This window comes from Podarcis erhardii (assembly GCF_964252035.2).
Source record: "Podarcis erhardii genome assembly, chromosome: 6".
In the NCBI taxonomy this organism is placed as follows: Eukaryota; Metazoa; Chordata; class Lepidosauria; order Squamata; family Lacertidae; genus Podarcis; species Podarcis erhardii.
Window position 1 is genome coordinate 5397176 of NC_138510.1, and position 23655 is coordinate 5420830.

General features: G+C 47.0%; 1 protein-coding gene across 9 annotated transcripts in view; it reads left to right on the forward strand.

Moving 5' to 3' along the window:
• Nucleotides 1-23655, forward strand: part of LOC309344915 (tyrosine-protein phosphatase non-receptor type substrate 1-like) — a 124529-nt gene that overhangs the window by 92068 nt on the left and 8806 nt on the right. For 7 of the 9 annotated variants that reach the window (XM_081867824.1, XM_081867821.1, XM_081867818.1 and 4 more), the window contains exons 3-9: nt 11723-12061; nt 13926-14240; nt 17511-17855; nt 19980-20078; nt 21287-21328; nt 22376-22397; nt 22807-22846. In XM_081867824.1, coding sequence (XP_081723950.1) covers nt 11723-12061; nt 13926-14240; nt 17511-17855; nt 19980-20078; nt 21287-21328; nt 22376-22397; nt 22807-22846 — 1202 coding nt within the window. Of the gene's footprint in view, nt 1-11722; nt 12062-13925; nt 14241-17510; nt 17856-19979; nt 20101-21286; nt 21329-22375; nt 22398-22806; nt 22847-23655 lie in introns of all 9 variants that reach the window. The other 2 variants (XM_081867825.1, XM_081867826.1) reach the window with 2 other exon arrangements.

Genomic DNA, 23655 nt, shown 5'->3' on the forward strand with positions numbered 1-23655 from the left:
ACCTGTAAGCTGCCTTGATTCCGTCAGGGAAAGGGGCAGGATATAAAGAAATGTTGTTGTTTAGTCCTTTAGTCGTGTCCGACTCTTCATGACCCCATGGACCAGAGCATGCCAGGCACTCCTGTCTTCCACTGCCTCCAGCAGTTTGGTCAAACTCATGCTGGTAGCTTCGAGAACACTGTCCCACCATCTCGTCCTCTGTCGTCCCCTTCTCCTTGTGCCCTCCATCTTTCCCAACATCTGGGTCTTTTCCAGGGAGTCTTCTCTTCTCATGAGGTGGCCAAAGTCTTGGAGCCTCAGCTTCAGGATCTGTCCTTCCAGTGAGCATTCAGGGCTGATTTCCTTCAGAATGGAGAGGTTTGATCTTCTTGCAGTCCATGGGACCTCTCAAGAGTCTCCTCCAGCACCATAATTCAAAAGCATTGATTCTTCAGTGATCAGACTTCTTTATGGTCCAACAACTACACACTTAAACCACTTCACTTTCCCCAGGGATCTGGATTTAGGTCCAGCAGAATTCACCTGAGCCTTGAAAAGTGCTTTGAACTGAAAGAGGAACTGGGAAGAAGTGACGCTCTTCCAACTTCCTCCTTCAGCTCTATGGTCATCGCCTTCACCCTCTCATGGCTGGCCCAGTGGTGTGTGTGTGTGTGTGTGTGTGTGTGTGTGTGTGTGTGTGTGTGTGTAAGTGTAATCTTCACAGGTACCAGGGGAAGACTTCCAGAATGGTCACGAGAGTATCACATTGATTTAATGGACCAAAGGATACATTTCATGATGTGTATATACAATCACCCTTTTGAAAAACACATTTAACTCTCTCTAGCTCCCCTGAAGATGTGAACCACTCAACTGCTCTGTGGCATTCTGGTCCATTTAGCCATTTTGGAACTGTCCCTTAATGACGAGACGTAGGCATGTGAAATCTCCTGGAGGCGATCGATGGACGCGCCACTCACTCCTAATTAACGAATATCCCATCATTTCCCCAGATGAGTCAATTTCCTCTGGCATTTCGTAGATAACCTGCATTGCTCTTCCTGCGCTAGCAATATTTGCATAAACTATCCCTTTGCAGCCTCAGTTGATCCCAGGATTTCAGCAGGATTGGTGCTGGCAGTGCTTGCGGAGAGAACAGATCAAATGTTACTCCTTTTAAAGCCCTATTGATTTCAGTGAGGAAGATTTAAGCAGTGCTTAAGCCCTCCCACTTCCAGATCCAAGCTTAAAATATTTTACTTCAGCTAGGTTGTGTGTCCTGAAATCCACTGGGTTGTTTCTAAGTTTTATTTATTTGTTAAATTTGTCCCCTCCCCCACATCTGTAGATCTCAGGGTTGTTCACAACATAAAATTATCATGTAAAAAAACACAAAAATACATAATAAAAGTAAGAACAAGAATAAACCAAACCTAGGGCAAGATATACCAAACGACAAGAAGAAATTATTTATGTATGCGACCACAGCGGCCAGAATTCTATTAACACAAAGATGGAAAAGTGTTGAAATACCAACGAAAGAACAATGGCAAGAAAAGTTGATGGAATACACTAAAATGGCAAAGTTAACTAAGAGACTCAAAGATAAAGATAATAACGACTTTTTAAAAGATTAGGAACCTTTTACGACGTACATTCAGAAACAATGCATTGAAATGAACTCACTTGCAGGATTTGAGTAATACGCTTGCAGTGGATAAACATAAATAGAAAATATAAATATGAAGTAAAAATGTTAAGACCAGATAAATGATACAACTCTAATTTTAGCCTGTGTGCCTATGAGCCTTCGGTCTCAGCGTTCGTAGAATTGGAAGGGGCCAGGTTGGGTCGCCTAGTCCGACCGCTTGTGATGCAGGAAACTTTTGCCCAGGGGGGATGGTTCAAACCCACAACTTTGAGGGTAAGAGTCTCGTGCTCTACCAACTGAGCTATCGCTTCCCTTGTAGAACTCATCAGGCAGGAGGGTGGGATGGGAACCAGAAATAGTCAGCTCTGCCTGTCGCTGGGTCTGGCGCCACCTACTGTTGGCCTCCCAGCCTTTCGCCCAGTGGGTAAAAGTCTCTGCTATCCAGGCCTTTCATGACTATTCATTCCACGGCTGTAGGTACCTGCTGTCTCTTCTGCCACCTGTTGCTGAAATAGCTACAGGGTTTTTCAGCTGTGTTATTAGCTACGGTTATGCCTCTTATAAAGATTTTTTTTTTTTAACCCTCTATGTAGAATTGATTTGGAAGTGGAAAGTGTAGTAGCAGTCTCTCTGCAGCTTCTCTTGTTTCCATTTACACCCTGCCTATTAGCAGAGTTGGCCCAAGAAATTCCATGTTTTTCTTGGCTGTGAAAACTGCTTGCAAAAAAAGAAAAAAAAAATCCCTTAGTTCTGTTTCTTATCTTTATGGATTTGGCCAGTTTCTGAGCTTGTGGTAATATTAGGGAGACAGCTGTGAACTATTTTTATAGATTTTTTTTTGTCTAGCTCACAAGCAATTAGCTTAATATAAAGGGATGTAAAAGCAATTATGTTTTCAGTGTATACAAAACTGGAGAGCTCGCATCCCGCTAGCCTAGCGTTCCCCCCCCCCAAAAAAATGTCATCAAATTGGATTGTAGATATGTGTAAGCAGAAGGGAACCAGATTTCTTTTTGTGGGGTGGGTTCCCAAATTCTGAAGTTTCAGCTTCAACTTTATTTAGGCGACAGCCTGGAAGGGTATAGATGTGCATTTAAGACAAAGCCAGCAAAATATCACATTTCTAGGCATCTGCATCAATTTACTAAGCAACTGTCTCTTCTTTTTCTGCCAGCGCCTGCCTTCCCTCCCAGAAAGGTGATGATATCTGGCACATTAGCTAAACTGGCATGACTCCTTTTTGTTTTTTATTTTAAAAATGAGTTTCAAAAAAAGCCACCTAATAGAGAAAAATGAACATCCATTACACAGTGAGGAAACAGGAAGCTTGAGGTGTTAGACAGTAAAATTGTACACTTACCTGCAATTAAGGTGTGCAATTTTTTTTTTGTACCAAACAATATGCCCAGAATAACTTGTATCAGCGGTGCATAAATCATTTGTGTTCTCCTGCATCTGAGTACGTGTTAAAACATTGCCAACCTGGTGCCCTCCATATGTTTTTGGCCAACATCTGGAGAGCACCTGGTTCGTGAAGTCTGCCTTGGGAGGGGGACCACAGATGAGCATTTTAAAAAGACAACATCCAAAAATGTATCGTTGCGAGGAGTAATTTGTGTGTGTTTCTATCATATTTGGTGTAAAGTGAGCAAAAAATACTGGTGATAAGTGTGGGGGAATGAAGGAAAATATGTAACAGGCATCAGCAGCCTTCAAGAAGTACCCAGGCTGCAACAAAATTAGGCTGTTACTTGAGTTTGTGCTGCGTTTTTGACAGGTGAAACTTGAATTCATATTATGTCACTTAAGGAAAAGTAAAACCTCCTTTCAAATACCTGGCCAATTTCTGTAGGTCTTTTATCCTACTGCTTGCGTGAGTTCAGCCGTCTGAGAAAGACTTTTGCATTTCAAGGTTGGGAGTGGGGGGAATCTGACAGAGTTTTTTAAAGAGGGTACTGTGAATCAATTTTACGATCCATTTAAATGCCACTTCTGCAAGGAGCCTGAGGGAGCTGCCTTGCTGACACTTAGGAAAGTATCAGCAACGGGAACCCAAACTCTGGAAATGGCTTTCCTTCTGCGTTCGCCAGATTTAGGTTACCATTTGCACCATGAGCAATAGTAATATCTATGACCTTTTAAGCTGTAGGAGGGGTATTGTTTTCATTTGTTATTTGGCATGTACCGTATTTTTCTCTCTATAACACTCACATTTTTTTCTCCTAAAAAGTAAGGGGAAATGTCTGTGTGTGTTATTGAGCGAATGTGTGGTCCCTGGAGCCGACTGGCCCGAGTGCAGAGGCAAAAATCAGATCGCGCATCATGGAGGAGGCTGCTGCTTTCCTGCATTCTACCTCAGGGTCTTACTGCCCACCCTCTTCTGTTTTCGGTTGCTGTGTTTGCTCAAACACAACAAAGAGCAGGGAAATCCCCTCCCCTCCAGGCAAGCAGAGGGGAAAGGAAAGGATTGCGTCCTTCCTTCTAATTCCTTCCTAGTCACACTGCGCGCAGGATCCAGCCCACCCGGCTCAGCATTCTAGGGACTCGCAGGCAGCCGGAAAACATGCAGGTGGGAGAGGGGGGGGCTGGCTTGGGTGGGTGGGGGGAAACTTTTGCCTTCCTTTCCTCCCTCCCGTTAAACCCCTCTCCTGCATTGTTAGCCAGCTGCTTCTCCGCACACCTCTCTCGTGCTCCTTGTCCCTTCTGTGTTTTTCCTTCCCTCCCCACTTAAAACGTGGTTACAAAGCACGGATCCACATGGATCCTCAGGATCTTTGCATTGGGTCACCATCAGATCACATAGCATGTCCATGGCTACAGCCTGCACCAAAAAAATCACGCACCCACTGTTGCCTGGGGGCGCAGTGGTGCAAAAATGTGGTTACAAAGCACAGATCGACATGGATTCTCAGGATTTTTGCATTGGGCTACCCCAAACTCACAGTCAAACCACATATCTGTGACCACAGCATGAAGCACAAAAATGATACATCCACTGTTTCATTCAGAATTTTTTTTTCTTGTTTTCCTCCTTTAAAAACTATGTGCGTGTTATGGTCAGGTGCATGTTATAGAGCAAAAAATACGGGTATTTTGTGTTGTATTGTAAACCACCCTGCGATTTTCAAATGAAGGGCGGTTTAACTTGACCTGGCCTCAGCTATTTGTGTGCTTTACTCACAACATATTACAGTACAGTGGTACCTTGGTTTAAGAACAGCTTAGTTTACGAACAACTTGGATGAAGAACGCTGCAAACCCAGAAGTAGGTGTTTTGGTTTGTGAACTTTGACTTGGAAGCAGAACATGTTCTGCTTCCTGTTGAGTGTGTTCCATTTGTAAATTGGGTCCCCCGCTGCTATGGGAAAGCACACCTTGGTTTGAGAATGGACTTTGGTTTAAGAACGGACTTCCGGAATGGATTAAGTTTGTAAGCGAAGGTACCACTGTACTGCAATATAGCAGATCTTAATATTGCACAGTTTAAAGCAATTGGATGCATGAAAACAGACTCCTTTTTGGAAATAAAGCATTGGCAAGGCCCATAAGTTTAATTAAAAGTTTACTTGCATAACTTTCTTCAAAACAAAAACATACATCCAGATAATTCCATAAGGCATCTTGTGCTGTCCAGCACAGGCTCGGGATCTTAGAAAATATGAAATACTCGAAACAGACCTATAAGCGGAGGTCTGTCTCTACCCACAACCTGCATCCTGCCTGAGGCTGTTTGCCTGGAGAGCTTCATCCTCACTTCCACAGAGTCTGAGAACAAAGATTCAAAGGCAACTCTCTTCAAAATGGAGATTTGCAACCAAATGCCTTTGTGGCCTGACCTAAGGTTAAACACCCAAGTGCTAACTAGAAGAGAACAACAGTTAATCATTAACTCAGTTAAAGCTCAGAGTCCATTAGAATACTGCAGTGCAATAAACATTTAGGTATTTGGCGCTGTGGGTTAAACCACAGAGCCTAGGACTTGCCGATCAGAAGGTAGGCGGTTCGAATCCCCCCAAATGGGGTGAGCTTCCGTTGCTCAGTCCTTGCTCCTGCCAACCTAGCAGTTCGGAAGGACGTCAAAGTGCAAGTAGATAAATAGGTACTGCTCCGCTGGGAAGCTAAACGGCGTTTCCATGCACTGATCTGATTCGCCAGAAGTGGCTTAGTCATGCTGGCCACATGACCCGGAAACTGTATTCTGGCTCCCTCAGCCAGTAAAGCGAGATGAGCGCTGCAACCCCAGAGTTGGCCATGACTGACCTAATGGTCAGGGGTCCCTTTACCTTTACCTAAATAATTATACTTAACATGCAGCCAATGTGGGGTCAACACTGAAGATGGCCCAGAACCTCCACTTCAGAACACACCTGCTGGTGCTCTGATTGCACATTATTGGTGCCATAGATATGAGTCTCACTTTGGCTGTGAGAGGTCCTGGGCTCAATTTCCGCACAAGCCCATCTTTCTGGGGAAAGAGAGGTACATTTGCTCAGTAGGGGACCATGTGTGGTGCCAGCAAAGGGCCCCTACATTTTGAATTAGGATCAAGTTGTACAGCAGGAGATGGAAAAAAATACCTGCATGAGGCACTACTAATCAGAAATCAGCTATTGTGAAGTGGATGGCCACAAAAGTCTGACTCAGTAAAATGCAACTCCTGTTCATCTGTTGGAAGTCTTGGCATGCAACTCAGTTTGTATCAGGTGTGGTTTGCATGGGAGAGAACAGACTCCAAATTTCCTAGGCTGTATTTCTGTTCTAACTTGGGCTGACCTTCCTTCTGATGTCAGATTGATACCTCTAAGGGTTGCTGACTTCCTTACCTGTTCCTCCCTTCTTCTCGGTCCCACCTTGGGAATCTGTCTCTCTCCTGCAGAGATGAAAGAGCAAAAGCGGCTCTTTGCATCTCCAACTTAGCTACAACTAGGATTGCTTTACCCTCTAAGCATGTGTTGCAAGTCACTTTTGAGTTGCCATGGCAAAAAAAAAAAAGTGTGATTCACAGATTTAATTAATAACCACAATGTATTTCTTCTATTTCATACTTAAAGTCTCAGTGAGATTGTGTTAGGGCTAAAGAGTGCTCAACAGCAAGAATTCAGTATACAGCCAGCTTCGAAGCTGTGTGCTCGCTCTGCAAACTTCATTCACCAATATCCGTGTTAGAACATAACATAACAACACAAGAATTGAGTCCTGCTAGGTTAGACTGTAAGGGACATGGGTGGCGCTGTGGGTTAAACCACAGAGCCTAGGGCTTGCTGATCAGAAGGTCGGCGGTTCGAATCCCCGCGACGGGGTGAGCTCCCGTTGCTCGGTCCCTGCTCCTGCCCACCTAGAAGTTCGAAAGCACATCAAAGTGCAAGTAGATAAATAGGTACCACTCAGGCGGGAAGGTAAACGGCGTTTCCGTGCACTGCTCTGGTTTGCCAGAAGCAGCTTAGTCATGCTGGCCACATATGACCCAGAAGCTGTACGCCGGCTCCCTCGGCCAATAAAGCGAGATGAGTGCCGCAACCCCAGAGTCGGCCACAATTGGACCTAATGGTCAGGGGTCCCTTTACCTTTACCTTAGATTAGACCGTAGGGGGGCACATCTATTTCAACACCCGATTCTCACTCCGGCCAACCGCACGCTGATATGGGAAGTCTGCAAGCCGGACCAGAGGGCAGCTGCACTCTCCCCCAATAATAATAATAATAATAATAATAATAATAATAATAATAATAATTTATTAGTTGTACCCCGCCCATCTGGCTGGGTTTCCCCAGCCACTCTGGGCGGCTTCCATAGAAACCAAAAATACAGTAAAATATCACAGATTAAAAACTTCCCTGAACAAGGCTGCCTTAAGATGTCTTCTGAATGTCAGGTAGTTGTTTATCGCTTTGACATCTGCTGGAAGGGCGTTCCACAGGGCGGGCGCCACTACCGAGAAGGCCCTCTGTCTGGTTTCCTGTAGCTTTGCTTCTCGCAATGAGGGAACCGCTAGAAGGCCCTCGTCGCTGGACCTCAGCATCTGGGCAGAACGATGGGGGTGGAGACGCTCCTTCAGGTATACTGGGCTGAGGCCGCTTAGGGCTTTAAAGGTCAACACCAGCACTTAATAATTTCCCGCAACTGGTATTCAGACACATCTCCCTTCCAACAATGGGGCTAGAACACAGCCATCCATCCAACCACATCGGTGGTGTTGACCTGTTCTTTTACTTGTCAGTCTTGTGCTCCACAATCACTGCCTGTCTCCACTGATGGGTGGAGGACCTGCATGGTCTCTGTCAGGGCCGGCCCATAATGTTTTGCCACTCCAGGCAAAACTGGAAATGTCCCCCTGCTCCCCAGTCAGCTTGTGCAGTGGAGCAGCCCCTCCTAGCTGACTGGGGCCTGTTTTCCTGATGCCACTGCTTCCCCTCACCTCATGGGCAGGCAGGCTCAGGTCTCTATCTTCCTACATGCTATGGAATGGAACACACAATAAATGGGCAACTGGCTCTTGAGATGTGCTTTTATGGAAAGCTGCCTTGAGAGAGAAAGGGAAGCAGCACTGCATTATTATTATTATTATTATTATTATTATTATTATTATTTAGTATTTATTCAATTTATATCCCACTCTTATCTGAAAATCCCAGGATGGTGTACAATTTCTTTCTTTTTTATTAAATATTTTCTGGATTTACAAAAGTGTGTGCAGTGTCTCTCTCTCTCGTATTCCCCCCCCCCCCATGTAACATTTTTACAAATCAGTTTCATCTGTTGAGACATTAGGAAGAAAAGGGGGAAAGAGGTGGAGGGGAGGAGATGGGTTGGGGTGGGGTTGGGTAGCGATGTTTCTATTTTATTTACTATATGTAGCGTTGCTTGTGCAGGTTCTCTGCTGTTCCTTGTGTTCCTTTGGTGGTGAAAGAGGTTGGGGTTTGCCTGGAGTGTGGTTGTTCATTTGTGGTTGGCTGTGGTGGTCTTTGTTTTCGTGTGTGAGGGGGGTGGGTGGGTGTTTTGGATCAGGTTAGCCATATTGATTTGTATGCTGTTGGTGGATTTTTGTCGTTGTCTTGTTGGGCAGTGTGTGTGATAAAGGGGAGCCATACCGGGGTGAAGGCATCTTCTTCTATTTGTCCCCATGTCAGTTTCAGTTTATTGGTTAATTTTTCTAGTAGGGCTTTTTCCCATACTATTCGGTACCATTGGTCCATGCTGACTCCTGACAGGTCTCTCCAGTGTCTGGCTATGATGCTTCTGGCTGCTGAAAGTAGCTGGGTTATGATTTCTTTGTGGTGTAAGTGGGCATTATTGTCTTGGAAGATGTTTAGTAAGGCCAATTCTGGGGTGGTTTCTAATGCTTGCTTGGTTATTTTACTTACCGTATTTTTTGCACCATAACACTCACTTTTTTCCTCCTAAAAAGTAAGGGGAAATGTCTGTGCGTGTTATGGAGAGAATGCCTACGGGTGGCATGCCTACGGATTTTCCTCCTCTAAAAACTACGTGCGTGTTATGGTCGGGTGCGTGTTATAGAGAGAAAAATACGGTATTTCTCGTATGGTTGCTGTCCAGAATAGTTGGATTTTGGGGCACTCCCACCACATGTGGAGGTATGTGCCTGTGGAGGTGCACCCTCTCCAGCATTTTGGTGAGGTTCCTGGGTGTATTAGCGCTAGTTTTCTTGGTGTTAGGTACCACCTGTAGGTGAGTTTCAGAGTGAGTTCTTTTCTTTTCGTTGATATGGATTTAAAGGGGGGTTTAGACCACATTTTGTTCCATTGAGTGGGGTTAATCTCATAGCCTGTGGCATCCTCCCATTGTTTTTTGATTGCGTCTAGGGAGTTCGTGGGATTTTGTAGTAGTATTTTGTATATTGCGGGATGGTGTACAATGTTAACAATTTAATTTGCATAGCATAACAACAACAACAACAACAACAACAACAACAACCAATAAAACAATCACTGAAAAAAATCATGACAGTCCTCCACTTTTAAAGGGCCATGGATTGTTTAGTGGCCAAAGGCCAGTAAAGAGGGATGTTTTCATCTGGCACCTAAACACAGAGCGTGATGTTGAGAATGCCAAGGTTGCAGGTCATCAATCTGTCCCTTGGCACCAGGACATTCCCAGGGGAACTGAAGGAGGCAGTGGTGCGCCCGCTCTTAAAGAAAACATCATTAGATCCCTTAGATCTATCCAATTACCGCCCGGTTTTGAATCTTCCATTCCTGGGTAAGGTGATTGAGAGAGCGGTTGCTGAACAGCTTGGTAGGTTTCTGGATGAAACATCAGCTCTGGATCCATTCCAGTCCGGCTTCCACGCTGGTCATGGGACCGAGACGGCTCTGGTCGCCCTAACAGATGATCTCCGCAGGCAGCTGGATCGAGGCGGGTCGGGGCTGCTGATTCTTCTAGACCTGTCAGCAGCCTTCGACATGGTCGATCACGAACTCCTGGACCACCGCCTTGCCGACGTGGGGATCCAGGGCACAGTCCTTCAATGGCTGCGCTCGTTTCTCTCTGGTCGGGGACAGAGGGTGGCGCTTGGGGGGGAATTGTCATCCTGCCACTCCTTGGTGTGTGGTGTGCCCCAGGGTGCAATACTCTCCCCGATGCTTTTTAACATCTTTATGCGCCCCCTCGCCCAGCTTGTCCGGAGTTTTGGGCTGGGCTGCCATCAGTATGCTGATGACACCCAACTCTATCTGTTGTTGGACGGCCACCCGGACTCGGCCCCAGACACACTGATCAGATGCTTGGAGGCTGTGGCTGGATGGTTACGTGGGAGCCGGTTGAAGTTAAATCCTTCGAAGACAGAGGTCCTCTGGCTGGGACGGGACGACATGGGACTGAGGGGGCAACTCCCATCTCTTGCGGGGGTGCAATTAGTGCCAGCACCGTCCGTTAAGAGTTTGGGTGTAATCTTCGATACCTCCCTCTCCATGGAGGCGCAGATTGCAGCTATAACAAAGGCGGCATTTTTTCATCTCCGCCAAGCTAAGCAGTTGGCTCCTTACCTCTCTCGCCCTGACCTAGCCACTGTGATCCACGCGACGGTCACCTCCAGACTGGATTATTGTAACTCGCTCTACGTGGGGCTGCCCTTGAGACTGACCCAGAAACTCCAGCGGGTGCAGAATGCCGCAGCGAGACTCCTTACGGGGTCTTCGCTTAGAGATCACATTCATCCGGTGCTATACCAGCTGCACTGGCTCCCGGTGGAGTACAGGATCAGGTTTAAGGTGCTGGTTTTAACCTTCAAAGCCCTATACGGCCTAGGGCCCTCGTACCTACGGGACCGCCTCTCCTGGTATGCCCCACAGAGGAACTTACGGTCTTCAAATAAAAACACCTTGAAGGTCCCAAGCCACAGAGAGGTTAGGCTGGCCTCAACTAGAGCCAGGGCTTTTTCGGCTGCGGCTCCAACCTGGTGGAACGCTCTGTCACAAGAGACAAGAGCCCTGCAGGACTTGACATCTTTCCGCAGGGCCTGCAAGACAGAGCTGTTCCACCTGGCCTTTGGTCAGGGCGCAGCCTGACTCCCTCCTTTGGCAATCTTTACAAAACTTTAGTTTATGGTTGCCATCAATTTTGATTTTAATTCATTCTTATAATGTTTTATAATGTTGTACTGTTTTAGTGTTGTTAGCCGCCCTGAGCCCGGCTTCGGCTGGGGAGGGCGGGATATAAATAAAATTTATTATTATTATTATTATTATTATTATTATTGATCCCCGTAAGGGAAGGCTGCATATTCCTGCAATGCAGGAGATTGGACTAAATGATCCTCAGGGTCCCTTCCATCTCTATGATTCTGTGAATCTATAATATGCAATGATGGCACCAGGCGAGCCTCTCTGGGGAAAGCATTCCACAGATGGGGAGCCACCACAAGAAAGGCCCATTCTCATATTGCCATCCTCCGAACCTCTTGGGGAGGGAGGGACACAGAAAAGGGCCTTGGATGACAAGTGCAGGGTCTGGGTCAGTTTGTATGAGAAGAGGTGGTCCTTAAGGCACTGAAGTCCTGAGTCATTCATTTGCCACAAGGAGAAGGGTGATTACTTTTTAGAGGAAACCTATAACAATTTCTTTTTTTGTTACAGGTGCCAAAGGCCAAGATTTGGAAATTCTGCAGCCCCCAGGACCCTTGTCTGTGTCAGCAGGAGAGACCCTCACTCTGACGTGTACAGTAAGAGGAAGTGGTCCACCAGGAGGCGTGAAATGGCACAAGGGGTCAGACAGAAAGCAGCCCATTTACAGTGAAAGAGGACAGTATCACTCCCGCGTGACCAGGGTTGTTTCTGGATCAGAAACAGACTTCAGCATCCGCATCAGCAACATCCGACCTGAGGATGCCGGGACCTATTACTGTGTCAAGTACAGGGCAGGATCCCAAGAAACAGAATGGAAATCGGGAGTGGGCACTGAGGTTTCTGTGATTGGTAAGTATCCCTCAATTTCTCTTTGTTTCCTAGGAGAACAATCTGCCCGCCTCACCCCAGAAGCTCCACATATATAGAAATACAAGGGCATCTAATGAGGCTCAGACCTTTTTAAAAAATCAAAAAAATAGCCTTGTGGGTCACATGTTTGAGTAGTGGAGCAATGGAACGAGAAAGGATGCATAACTCTTTCAGTGCTGGGCAATATCCTGCTGAAAATCTCCTTTCTCCCTCCTCCTACAGCTGCTTTTCATATTTTGAAAACCTAGATGTCATTATAAGCATTTATCTGTAATGTGTAAGGTAAAGGTAAAGGGACCCCTGACCATTAGGTCCAGTCATGGCCAACTTTGGGGTTGCAGCACTCATCTCGCTTTACTGGCTTTACAGCTTCCGGGTCATGTGGCCAGCAGGACTAAGCTGCTTCTGGCGAACCAGAGCTGCGCACGGAAACACCATTTACCTTCCCGCCAGAGCGGTACCTATTTATCTACTTGCAATTTGATGTGCTTTCAAACTGCTAGGTTAGCAGGAGCAGGGACTGAGCAATGGGAGCTCACCCCGTCATGGGGATTCGAACCGCCGACCTTGTGATCAGCAAGTCCTAGGCTCTGTGGTTTAACCCACAGCGCCACCAGCGTCCCTCTATCTGTAATGTGTACTTAACGCCTTTGGCAACTCAGCTACATGGAGAGCCTCTTGTGAGGGGGGTGGGAATATTTGATCTGCCAGGGAATGGGACAACTCAGTTAATCACCTGGGAATTTCCTAGCTATCCAGGACTCATTCTTGAGCCCTTGGACTGGGCTGCAGAAATGGAATTTATTTCATCTACTTATTTCATCTGGAGCGGAGAGTTTGTGGCACAGGAGACATCGAGGCAGGGGCGTACGAAGTGGGGGGCGGAGGGGCCGTCCTCCCCAGGTGCCACTCTGGGAGGGGGTAACAAGATGGCCCCTGCCTCACCCCAGCTGTAGAACGGTCAAGGGTGCGCACAGTCCATATGGGCACTGCTCACGGGGCATCCAAACAGGCTGCCTCTCACACGGCAACCGTACGGGCTGCCGCTCTTGCATGCCGTCCATACGGGCATCCGTACGGGCTGCCTCTCGCATGGTGACCATCCGGGCCCACAGCCCATACAGAGTGAGCACGCGTGAGCGGCAGCCCGTACGGATGCTGTGCGTGGGCGGCAGCCTGTATAGTCGCTGCAGGTGCGTCACTGGGCAGTTTGCTCTGCCCCACGGCGTCCCACCCTGGGTGCCGGAGAGGGTTTGTCTGCCACTGCATTGAGGCAGCGCCTGGAAGCATCAGTGAATCAACCAACACCTCCTATGGCGCCAGGAAAGGTCACAATAATTATACTCTCAAAAGGCCACAATAAGACCTTTGGCTCTTCCTGCTTGGTTCCTGTTTGCACTGCCTCGGCCTCTCCTCCATTCAATACACCCCTTTACAAAGAGCCACAGTGCATTGGTTGCCAGGGATATGGACCAAGGGAATAGGTGGGCCTGACTCTGTCCCAGCCTGGTCTGATTTCCTAGTTGGTTGATTAATCATTTGGGCAGTTGAGGGAAGAGAGAGAGGTGGAAAGAGCTTCTCACTGGGATCAAGCACAGTAGTGGCTGATGAAGGGGCCTTTTTACCATTGGTGGAAGAGGGATGTCCACACCATTTTGTGTTCTTCTCTCTAGATGTGGCAGGCGTTGTGTTCTGCCACACACAAACCCCAAGGCAGCCGCCTTGCGACTGGCACCCATGGGACTCTCTTAAAATTCCAAATGTGCCCACTGGCCCTTGGGATTGGTGATGGGTCCTATCGTGCAAGGGTCACCAGGTGATGTGTCGATGCTTCCTCCCACAGCCACACCATCCCAGCCATCTATTGAGGGTCCCACAAACAGAGTGTTATCTGGGACCTCGGCAACTTTCACCTGCACGTCAGATGGATTCTCCCCCCGAGCCATCAAAGTCACTTGGCTGAAGGACAACACCAGGATCGTGTCCCCAGAGCCCACCATTCTGCCAGAAGGAGACAGCATCTCCTACCAAGTGCTGAGCACCGCGCAGGTGCCACTCACACGAGACGATGTGAAGTCCCAGCTCATCTGCCAGATTGAACACGAGACCTTGCGGAGTCCCCTGCGGGAGTTTTTCAAACTTGCAGACATCCTACGAGGTACAGAGACTGGTGGGGGTCTGGCGGATCATTGCATTTGATGGGGTGGCTGAGGTATCATGGTGTTTGTCACCTGCCTTCTGAGCAGCGAGCTTCACTGCTGGTTCATGAGAGGGAGGGGCTAGGGAACAAGCAGAGCTTTTCCCCCAGCCAGGAATCACTGGAACTCTGTTCTGGCACTGTTGCCGGAATGGTGGGTGCCATGGCCATTATAAAAGAACAAGGCATCGCGACGACAGCCACACGGATGTTGCTAACCCAGAGATGGAATGAAAACAAGGTCCCTACTAGAGAAGAATGTTAAACTAAACTGCTGGATTATGCCAAAATGGCAAAACTGGCCAGAAAGCTCAGGAACCAAGAAGACCAAAACTTCAACAATGAATGGGAAAAAATTATAATTTATCTTGTAAGCAGATGAAAACATTAGCAGAATTGCAATAACACTTGTAATGTAGCAAGTACTATGGAGATAATGGAGTAATATAACGTATTTTTCGCTCCATAAGATGCACTTTTTTCCTCCTAAAAAGTAAGGGGAGTTGTCTGTGCATCTTATGGAGCAAATGTGCGGTTGATCGCTGGCTCCCTTTCCAGCCCCGCCCCCTTGCCCAGGCCTCCATTGTTGAATGTTCTGCAGACGGAGGCTGTTTGTTTCCCCAGCGACATGTGACTGGCTGATTAGATTATGTGTCAGGAAACAGTAGAAATGGCTCCCTTTCCTTTCCTAAAGAAGCTGCAGAACTATTGAGTTGAACCCCATAAAAACAGGATTTTTTCCCTTTGCAAAGTAAGCTCAACAACTTTGAGCTGATCCTCAAAAAAGGGGGCTTTTCCCCTTTGCAAAAGAAGCTGCACAACTGTAAGCTGATCCTCAAAAAAAGGGGCTTTCCCCCTTTTCTCCTCTAAAAAGCTAGGTGTGTCTTATAGTCAGGCGCGTCTTATGGCGCGAAAAATAGAGTAAACCATGGATTCTTGAAGAATATGCAGTTGAAAAAGTTAGCAATAGGACCTATGGAGGGGAAGGTGGGAAGTCCAGAGATTCGGAGGAATCTACAAATGTGGATGTAATGGTTCTAGGGGTTGCTTATGTGTAAGTTGCCGCCACTCTTGGCTTGGTTGCCTGGTTGAACCCTTTCTGTCTGGACAGCCCTTCACTGCGTGGCTGTCTCAGTCGCTGGCAGAATCCGCCAGTGGGCGTTTTTTGAATCTCTTCCAGCAAAGAAGTTCTTTGACGCCAAGTCTCCTCCTACTCTCCCTGCACGGAAGTCTTCTGCGCAGGGAGGGTGTGGGCAGCGGAGTACCCGTGCTCTCCCCGCTGGTTTCTGGCGAAGAGTCTTGGAGCCTCCTCTCCAAATCCCCTCTCTGCCCCCCTTCTCCACTGGTGTTACGCTGATTTCCTTCCCCAGCAGATGGGCTGCCTCTCTCCCTACTGGGACCCTCTCCGGCATCCCTCTGGAGCCTTCCCTCCGCCTCCAGCTCTGATGGCAGTTCCCTGACAGTGGATATGTATGGTTGTAATTTTTAGACTGGTAAAATAGAATAAAAATTATTTCAAAAGATATATATAAAAGAACAAGGCAGGTGCTCATGGTGCTCATGCAGGTGGAGCCAATCCAGCACTCCTGCTGCCACGCAGCACCTCTCCCCTGCGCCATGCGTTTCTCCTTCTCCAGAACCGGCCGCAGTGTGCAGTGTTCAGAAGGCAGATCAGCAATGCTTCCCCTGCTTCATTGCTACCAAGTGCAAGGATGCGGAAGAGGCTGCAGATCTGGAATGCCAGGGAGAAGAAATTGGGAGAGGGGTTTAACGCTCTGGGGTCTTTGGGGAGAAAGGGCAGGAGATCAGTTGAACGAATAAATTAATCTCCACTATACATTACCATGCTTCCAAAGGCTGATCCAACAAGGGTGTTGAAGAGTCTACTAAGACTTTGAGCAAGATTTGAAAAGGGGGCAGCATGAAGCTTCTCATCTGTAGCTTGATTTGCTTTCCTTGGTAGAGTTGAGAATAGTATATCCAGGTGTAACTTGGAGGGTTTTAGTATGTATGAATGGGTTCTCCTGGCTTACCAAGGGCTTGGAGTTGATTGGCCAGGAGACTTGGAGACCCCCGGTGGACTTTCTTGCCAAAGGGATTTCTCCATGACTTCAGCATGCAGAGATGAGCCTTTTCTCTAAAGGAGAGGTGGCAACTTTGAGCCAAGCTATACATTAGACACAGGCACCTGCTGTTCCCTGTGCTGGAGAAGCTCCATTGCAGGGGGACAAATGGGAAGGGGCAGGTTACCCTTCTGCCTCCGCCATACTGCTTCTTTGCTCTCAATTGCTCCATGAAAAAAATTGCCACTGGTACATAAGTAGCATTAACTTCGGCCCTTAGGTACATTAATTTAAAGGGGGGAAGCATTTCCTGCTACTAAGATGGAAGCCAAGACACAGCTACACACCAGTTTTGAAGGAGATCAGATGTGTTATTGATGCTTGTCCAGTCTCCACAGTCCACACGCCCACCAGCGTCCAACCAAGAACAATTGATAATGAAATCTGAGAGGAGCCCTATACTTGGAGTAGACCCATGGATAAAAGGGACCAAAGTTTTCCCATGTCCATTAATTTCAATGGGTCTACTCTAACATTGGATACAACCCAATAGGATCAAAGGAAAAAATTTGAGCTGCTGGGGTTAGGGAGTTGCTTTTGAGGAATATCTGTCCCTTCCTCCTTATACTGCAAATCAAAACCACACAGGTCATAAGGGGAGCCTGGCTTCTGGATCAGACCAAAGACCCACCTCATCCAGAATTCTCTTCCCTTAGGGGCCAACCCAGTATCCCAGTGGGAAGCCCACAAGCTGGGCATGAGGACAACAGCCCTCCCCCCACTTGAGATTCCCAGAGGCTGGTTATTCAGAGGCCTACTTCCTCCAAGAGGGATGGGAGAACAAAGCCATTGTGATTTGTCACCATTGGTGGTCTTATGCTCCATGAATTGGTCTAATTCCCTTTCAAAGCCATCCAGGTTGGTGGCCATCAGTTCCTCTTGCAGATATGAATTCCATAGTTTACAAGCTGTGTGGAGAAGGACTTCCTTTTATGTGTCCTGAATCTTCCAATATTCTGCTTCACTGGTTGTCCCCAAGTTCTGGTATTAGGAGATGATATCCACCTCTACCAGGAATGCAATTCTAGCCCGCACTGGAGTCTGGCAACCACTTCCCCTCAGGGGTATTGAGGTCCTCATTTTGATTTTTCTGCCTTTGTCCATACAGTTCCACCCAGAGTGAAGCTGGAAGCCAACCCAGCCAACCCCGTCCCGCTGAACGAATCGGTGACCTTCAGCTGCAGCGCGGAAGGGTTTTACCCAGAAGACACAACCTTGGCTTTGACTCTGAACAGCAGCCTGAGTGAAACAGGAACGGCTGAGCCCATGGCCCAGAACGGGGATGGGACATTCACCCTCAGGAGCTCCCTGAAGCTGAATGCCACGGAAGAAAGGAACCAGTCTGCATTTACTTGCCTGGTTATGCAAAACTCTCAGCCTGTAGCGACTGAGACATCAGTGCTGAACATCAGGGTGCCGACTGAAGGAAGTGAAAGCATCAGTATGGAGCCAGGTAGGTGTTCATCTGTCCTCCACCCCTCGATCCATGTTGACTTAAATTTCTCATTTTTGTCTGTCTCTCTGTGTGTAGACCTTCTTGCCTTCAGACCTCTTCACACCCTTACGGGCAGCAGCTCTAGCTCACAGGAAGAGCATATAGACTCTGCATGCAATAGGTCCAAGTTTCCTGGTAGAGTCATGGGTTTCCTGGACAGTCACTGCCAGTGAATGTGGACCAGATGTGAGGAACATTTTAGCCCTCCACCTGTTGCTGAACTACAGCTTCCATCTGCCCCAGCAAGCATCACCAATGGCCAGGGATGATGGGAGTTGTAGTTCAGAAACATCTAGGGGGCCAAAGGTTCCCCACACCTGGGATAGAGCAAGGGTTTAAAAAGTGAGATTGTGGTTGGCTTTCAGGGGAGTTGTGTGGGGTTTTGGTGCTGCCTGTTTGTTTGTTTGTTTGTTTGTAGGGTAGGTGTTCTGCCTGTTTTGGAGGGGGAACCTGAGCATCGCCAGCATTTTTTTGTGAGAGAAATGTGTGTGTTTTTGGTGCCCATTGCAAACGGCCCTAAACCCAAAAGGTTTGGAGGACTCTTGATGTAGAGTGTCCAGATGTGGAGGGACCAGTGAAATGACTCCATCTAAGGTTGCTTCATAGACTGCTATGAAGACTTCCTCTCCTGTCCCCCAGGGAGGAACCCTTGCTAAACTCCACCAGATGCCTGCTAAAAAACATTTCCTTTTCTATCAGCAAGGCTTTCCAGACTCATAATTCAGTTACGTGCGCTTGTTTTCAATATTTGCTTATTTTCTCTGGGCGTTGTCGCTAAGTGCTTTATATTAATAAATAATATAATAATTTTTTATTTATACCCAGCCCTTCCCGGTTCAGAAAACCGGGCTCAGGGCAGCTAAGAACAAATTTAAAACACTTAATTGATGCAACAAAAATCAGCTTAAAATACAGTATAAAACGTGAATAACAATAAATTCAGAATTCAAAAATCAATTTAGGGGGGAAATCCACCCAATAAGCATTAGATGATCACCAGGGCTGGCTGGTGAAATTAGTCCTATTTGGGCCAGGGAGGAGACCAGGGAAGAATTAGCTGTGGGATCCCAGAGCAGGTAATAAAAAGAGGAAGGGGAGGGAAGGAAGGAAGGAAGGAAGGAAGGAAGGAAGGAAGGAAGGAAGGAAGGGGAATAAAAGATCAGGCCCACGCAAATCTGGAATGGAGTCCCTAAGATGGATTGGTTGGCGCCTTGTACACCTCCTTCCAGCGGCCAAGCTGGTGCCGAGTGTCTTGCTCTGCTTCCTTTGGACCCCGCCAATGAGGCTGAGGGGGGGTCTTGTCACCTGGGCAGCCCAGGACCTCTATGTTAGTTTCTGTTTTGCCACTGTGCAGCTGCTTGGAGTCACAGGACTCTGTTTACATTCCAGAGACCTTCCATACTGTTAGAAGTCTCACGGGAGACGGATGTGACGTACTGGTTTTCCTGTTCCTTTGTTCAGTTGCTCTCTGCTTTCATAGAGAGAGGGTGTATTTTTCTTTGCTGTCTGCGTAGTAAGAAAATAAAACCCTTTAGCCATGTAGCCCAAACCTCTCGTCTCTTCCCTGTACTGGAAACTCTGCTGAATGGGGGATGTGCCTGGAGCCTTATCAGAGGCTCAGGTCGTTAATTATCGTCGGATGCGATTCCGGAGGAGGATGAGCTTTATCAGCTCGGTCGAACGGAGATCCCGACACTCTATACACGCTGCCCAGGCTTGCCCCCCAGAGAGGTCACTTTGGTGCTGCTAAGGACAAGGTCTGACTTCAGTCCCAGAGGCAAACTCCATTGTCTCTCAAGACAGACAGGTGCCAACAAAAAAAAAAACCCTAAAGTTGTTATTATGCAGTTTGTAATTCCCCCGATAAAGGGATTGGTCCTTCTAGCCTAGTATTGTCCACACTGACTGGCAGTGGTTCTCGTGGGTTTCCAGCATGAGTCTCTCGCAGCCCTGCCTGGAGATGCTGGCGGGGATTGAACCCAGTACCTTCTGCATGCAAAGCAGATGCTTTAAACCACTGAGCTACGGAGATGGGGAAGCAGGACGCCAGTTGCCAACTAAATCAATGCAATCTCTTTGCAGATGAGAAGAAAATCTACATCATCAGCGCCGTGGTTTGTGCCCTCCTGGTGGTATTGGTGGTGACTATCATCTACTTCATCCATGCAAGGCATAACAAGGGTAAAAAGGATATTTGTTGCATGTGTGTCATAGAATTGGAGTCCAACCCCCCTGCAATGCCATTGGGTCAATTGGGTCCAGTTCAGATCACCCACAGGGGTACATAGAGGCACACAAACTGGATGAACTGGTGGCTCTGCATGGGGTCCCTACCCCCAATGCCATGGCTGTGGGACCCATAGCAGCAGGTGTGGGGAGGAGCCCCTGGTGGTTGGATCAGATTAAATCCATACAATTTAAGTTCGCACAATTTAAGTGCTTCCAGAACGTCATGGCACTTGCCATCCTTGGCCTCTTGTGATCCCATCGGCAGTCAGCTCAAGTTCATTCCACTGAGTGGCCAAACTAGACTTTGGGGTCTCTCTGACTCGATGCATAATCTGATAAGAATTTGCTGGGTCGTATGTCGCCTGTACAAATAAATACGGGTTTTCTTTTCAAAGTGTCAGCAAGGAAAGTTTTGGGAGAAAGTGGGAATCTGGCAGTTCTAATGATTGAGTCTTTAACTGGTGGCAAAGAGGAGGGAGAGACTTGTGAAGGTGCTATTCCTGATGCTGTGGGAGCAGGCTGCCTCATGGTTGGGTTAACTGGCACCCTGGCATCTGCTGAAGATCATGTTATGATCACCTGGCTTTGTTTGATACAGATGTACTGAGGAAGCTGGTGGTTGAAAGGGACTGAGAGTCAGAAAATATTTTGGGGCTGTTGGGACAAAGGAATGGTCAACGTAAGAAGAACCAAGAACCTGGAGAGGAGAGGGCTCTGGGCTATGAGCCAGGAGGGGAGAGGGCTCTTGTGGCTGGGTCACAGTTTCCCACTATGAGAACAGGATCCTGGACTAGGATCCATTGGCCTGATCCAGCAGGCCATTCTTATGTTCTGGCAGCCAGTTTGGCCAAAAGGACAACCTAGTCCGCCATCTGGTTCTCACAGCGGCCAACCATAGACCCACAAGCAGGACCCCTGGGTGTTCTCTCCCCACCTGTGATTCCCACCCAGTGGTCTTCAGAGTCACACTGTCTCTGACACTGGGCAAGGTTGATAACCACTGTGCCTTGCCCTCCATGAATTAGCACAATCCTCTTTTAAAGCCACCCAGTTTGGTGGTGATCATCTTGGCAGAGTCAGTTTCATAGTTTGATTAAGTGCCATCCATGTCTGATGTGATGAAGTATCTCCTTTTATCTCTCCTGGATCTTCCAACACAGCTTCATCAGATGGTCTTCTGAGCCCTTCTCAGCAAGGGAAAGGTATCACTACTTGTGCCTGTCTCTTTTTTCTCCTGCTGGGCAATAATTCCTTTTATGGTGGAAGGTGGGAGAGATTTTAATTTAGCAAACAAGTGTGTGAAAGAGTTATGCCCAATATCATGGTCTCCAATAGTGCAAATAGGTTCTAAAGCACCAGCAATATTTGCACACACACCCCCAGGAGTAGTGGTCCAACCCAGCCTACACCTCCTCAGCCTCCTTCCCTCTCCATCACTATGTTGTGGTGCTCAGAGACTGGTTTCCACCTCCACGACCAGCATGGAGAGACTTCAAGCTTCCTGAATCGACTTGGTTGTTCCCTCCCACCTCCTCTGAAAGCTGCAGGAACAAAGCCAGGCCCACAGAAGTTCTCAGAGGACTGGAGTAGATATTTGAACTATTTGAAAAGCAATTGTAATAAACAGATTACGCTAGTAGGACTGCAAGAAGTTTTGTAAGGAGGACTATGCGAAATATTGCAAGGAAGATTGTGAAGAGAATTATTAGTTAAGGATTATTAAAAGTCATAAGGAAATGAATGAAATGTAGATTAAGGGATCAAGACTGAAAAATCTTCAGAAGTGGTTGATGGAACTCCAAAACATTGTGTAAGAAAATATGTTACATGACCTTTGGGAATGATATATAAAAATCAATAAAAATATAATAATAACAACAACAACAACAACAAAGCCAGGTCCAAAATAAGAACTGGGACGTGGTAGGCCGAAATATAAAATGGGGCAAACTTGATTATCTGCTCATGTGCTACAAAATTGAGAACTGCATAAAAAAAGCACAAAATTACCTTCTCAGTTATGAGACACAGCAGAACAGGGGTCTTAACTCAGGCAGGGGGAGGTTGTTTTGTTGTCGCTGTTGTGAAATGATTGGGAGAAGCCCATGAATACACACAAACACACAACACAAACACAAACACACAATTGGCAGGGTCTGCATCTATAGTGGAACAGACATTGCTTGGAACCCAGGTAAAAATATATGTTCCATCTTACGTGGGATTTTTCTTCTTCTTCTTTTCTCTAGATAAGGAGCCCACATCTGTGAGGTAAGTCTGGGCTTCTGCTTTGAACAGGAAACTAACAAACTAGTGTAATGGTTAGAATTTGGGTGGCTGGCTGGTTGTGTCTACCAGCTCCATTTAGCAAAACCTTCCTCTGGCTTTTTTGCAAACTTGCATCAAGCTTTCTCTCCTCTGCTGAGCAAACTGAGAGGTGGGGAAAGAATTCCCATTGGGAAGGAAATTGCAGGAGAATTTTCAGCAGTGCACATTCCCCTTGCAGAGGGAGGGGAGTGGCCTCAGTAGATGACTTAAGAAGCAGGAAGTGGCACCATTTATTTTATTTATTTTATTTATTTTATTTATTTTATTTTATTTCATTGAAGAAACAACTGTGTTAGGCGTGCCTTTTACTCTCTGGTGATTTGTTTGACTTTCTTTGTCCATTTTTCTTTAGGCTGCACGAATCTGAGAAGGCTTCTGGGGGAGCAAATCAGGTAAGTTCTTCTAAATTTCTTCAGATGTTAAGCAGAGGCAGTGCTGGTGTTTGAAGCCAAGTGCTCATGAAATTAGCCATTAATCCACCTGTACCCTGTAGTTTCCTGAGGAATGTCTCTGTTTGACGCACTTTCCGTCCAATGAACTTCCATCTGATTAAAAGCCAAAGCTGTGGTGAAGCTGAGGTGTGTCCGTTTGAGATAGCCATTGCACATGCATAGATGGCAGCTTCATCTGGAGTTTGGTGCAGGGAGACAAGACAGGTAATTATAGAGTCATAGAACTGTAGAATTGGAAAGGACCTCAACCATCATCTACCTGTAGTCCAACGCCCTGCAATTCAGGAATCTCAACTAACGCATTCAGGACAGATAGCTATCCAGCCTCTGCTTAAAAACCTCCAGTGAAGAAGAGTCAAACAGCTCTTACTGCCAGAAAGTTCTTCCTGGTGTTTAATCTCATTTTTTAAATCCATTGGTTTGGGGCCAGAGCAGGAGAAAACAAGCTTTCTCCCTCTTCCCTGTGACAGCCCTTGAGATATTTGATGATGGCTATCATCTCTTCCCCTCAGGCTCCTCTTTTCCAGGCTAAACACCCCTCAACCATTCCTCATAAGGCCATTGATCGTCTAGATCACCCTTTGGGCAGATCTGTCAGTTTCAGATATTAAATTCAGTTTAAGAGTGAAAGAAAGAAAGAAAGAAAGAAAGAAAGAAAGAAAGAAAGAAAGAAAGAAAGAAAGAAAGAAAAGCATCTGCTGGATCAGTGGCCGACCAGATGCCTGCAGGAAAACACATTTCCTCATCAG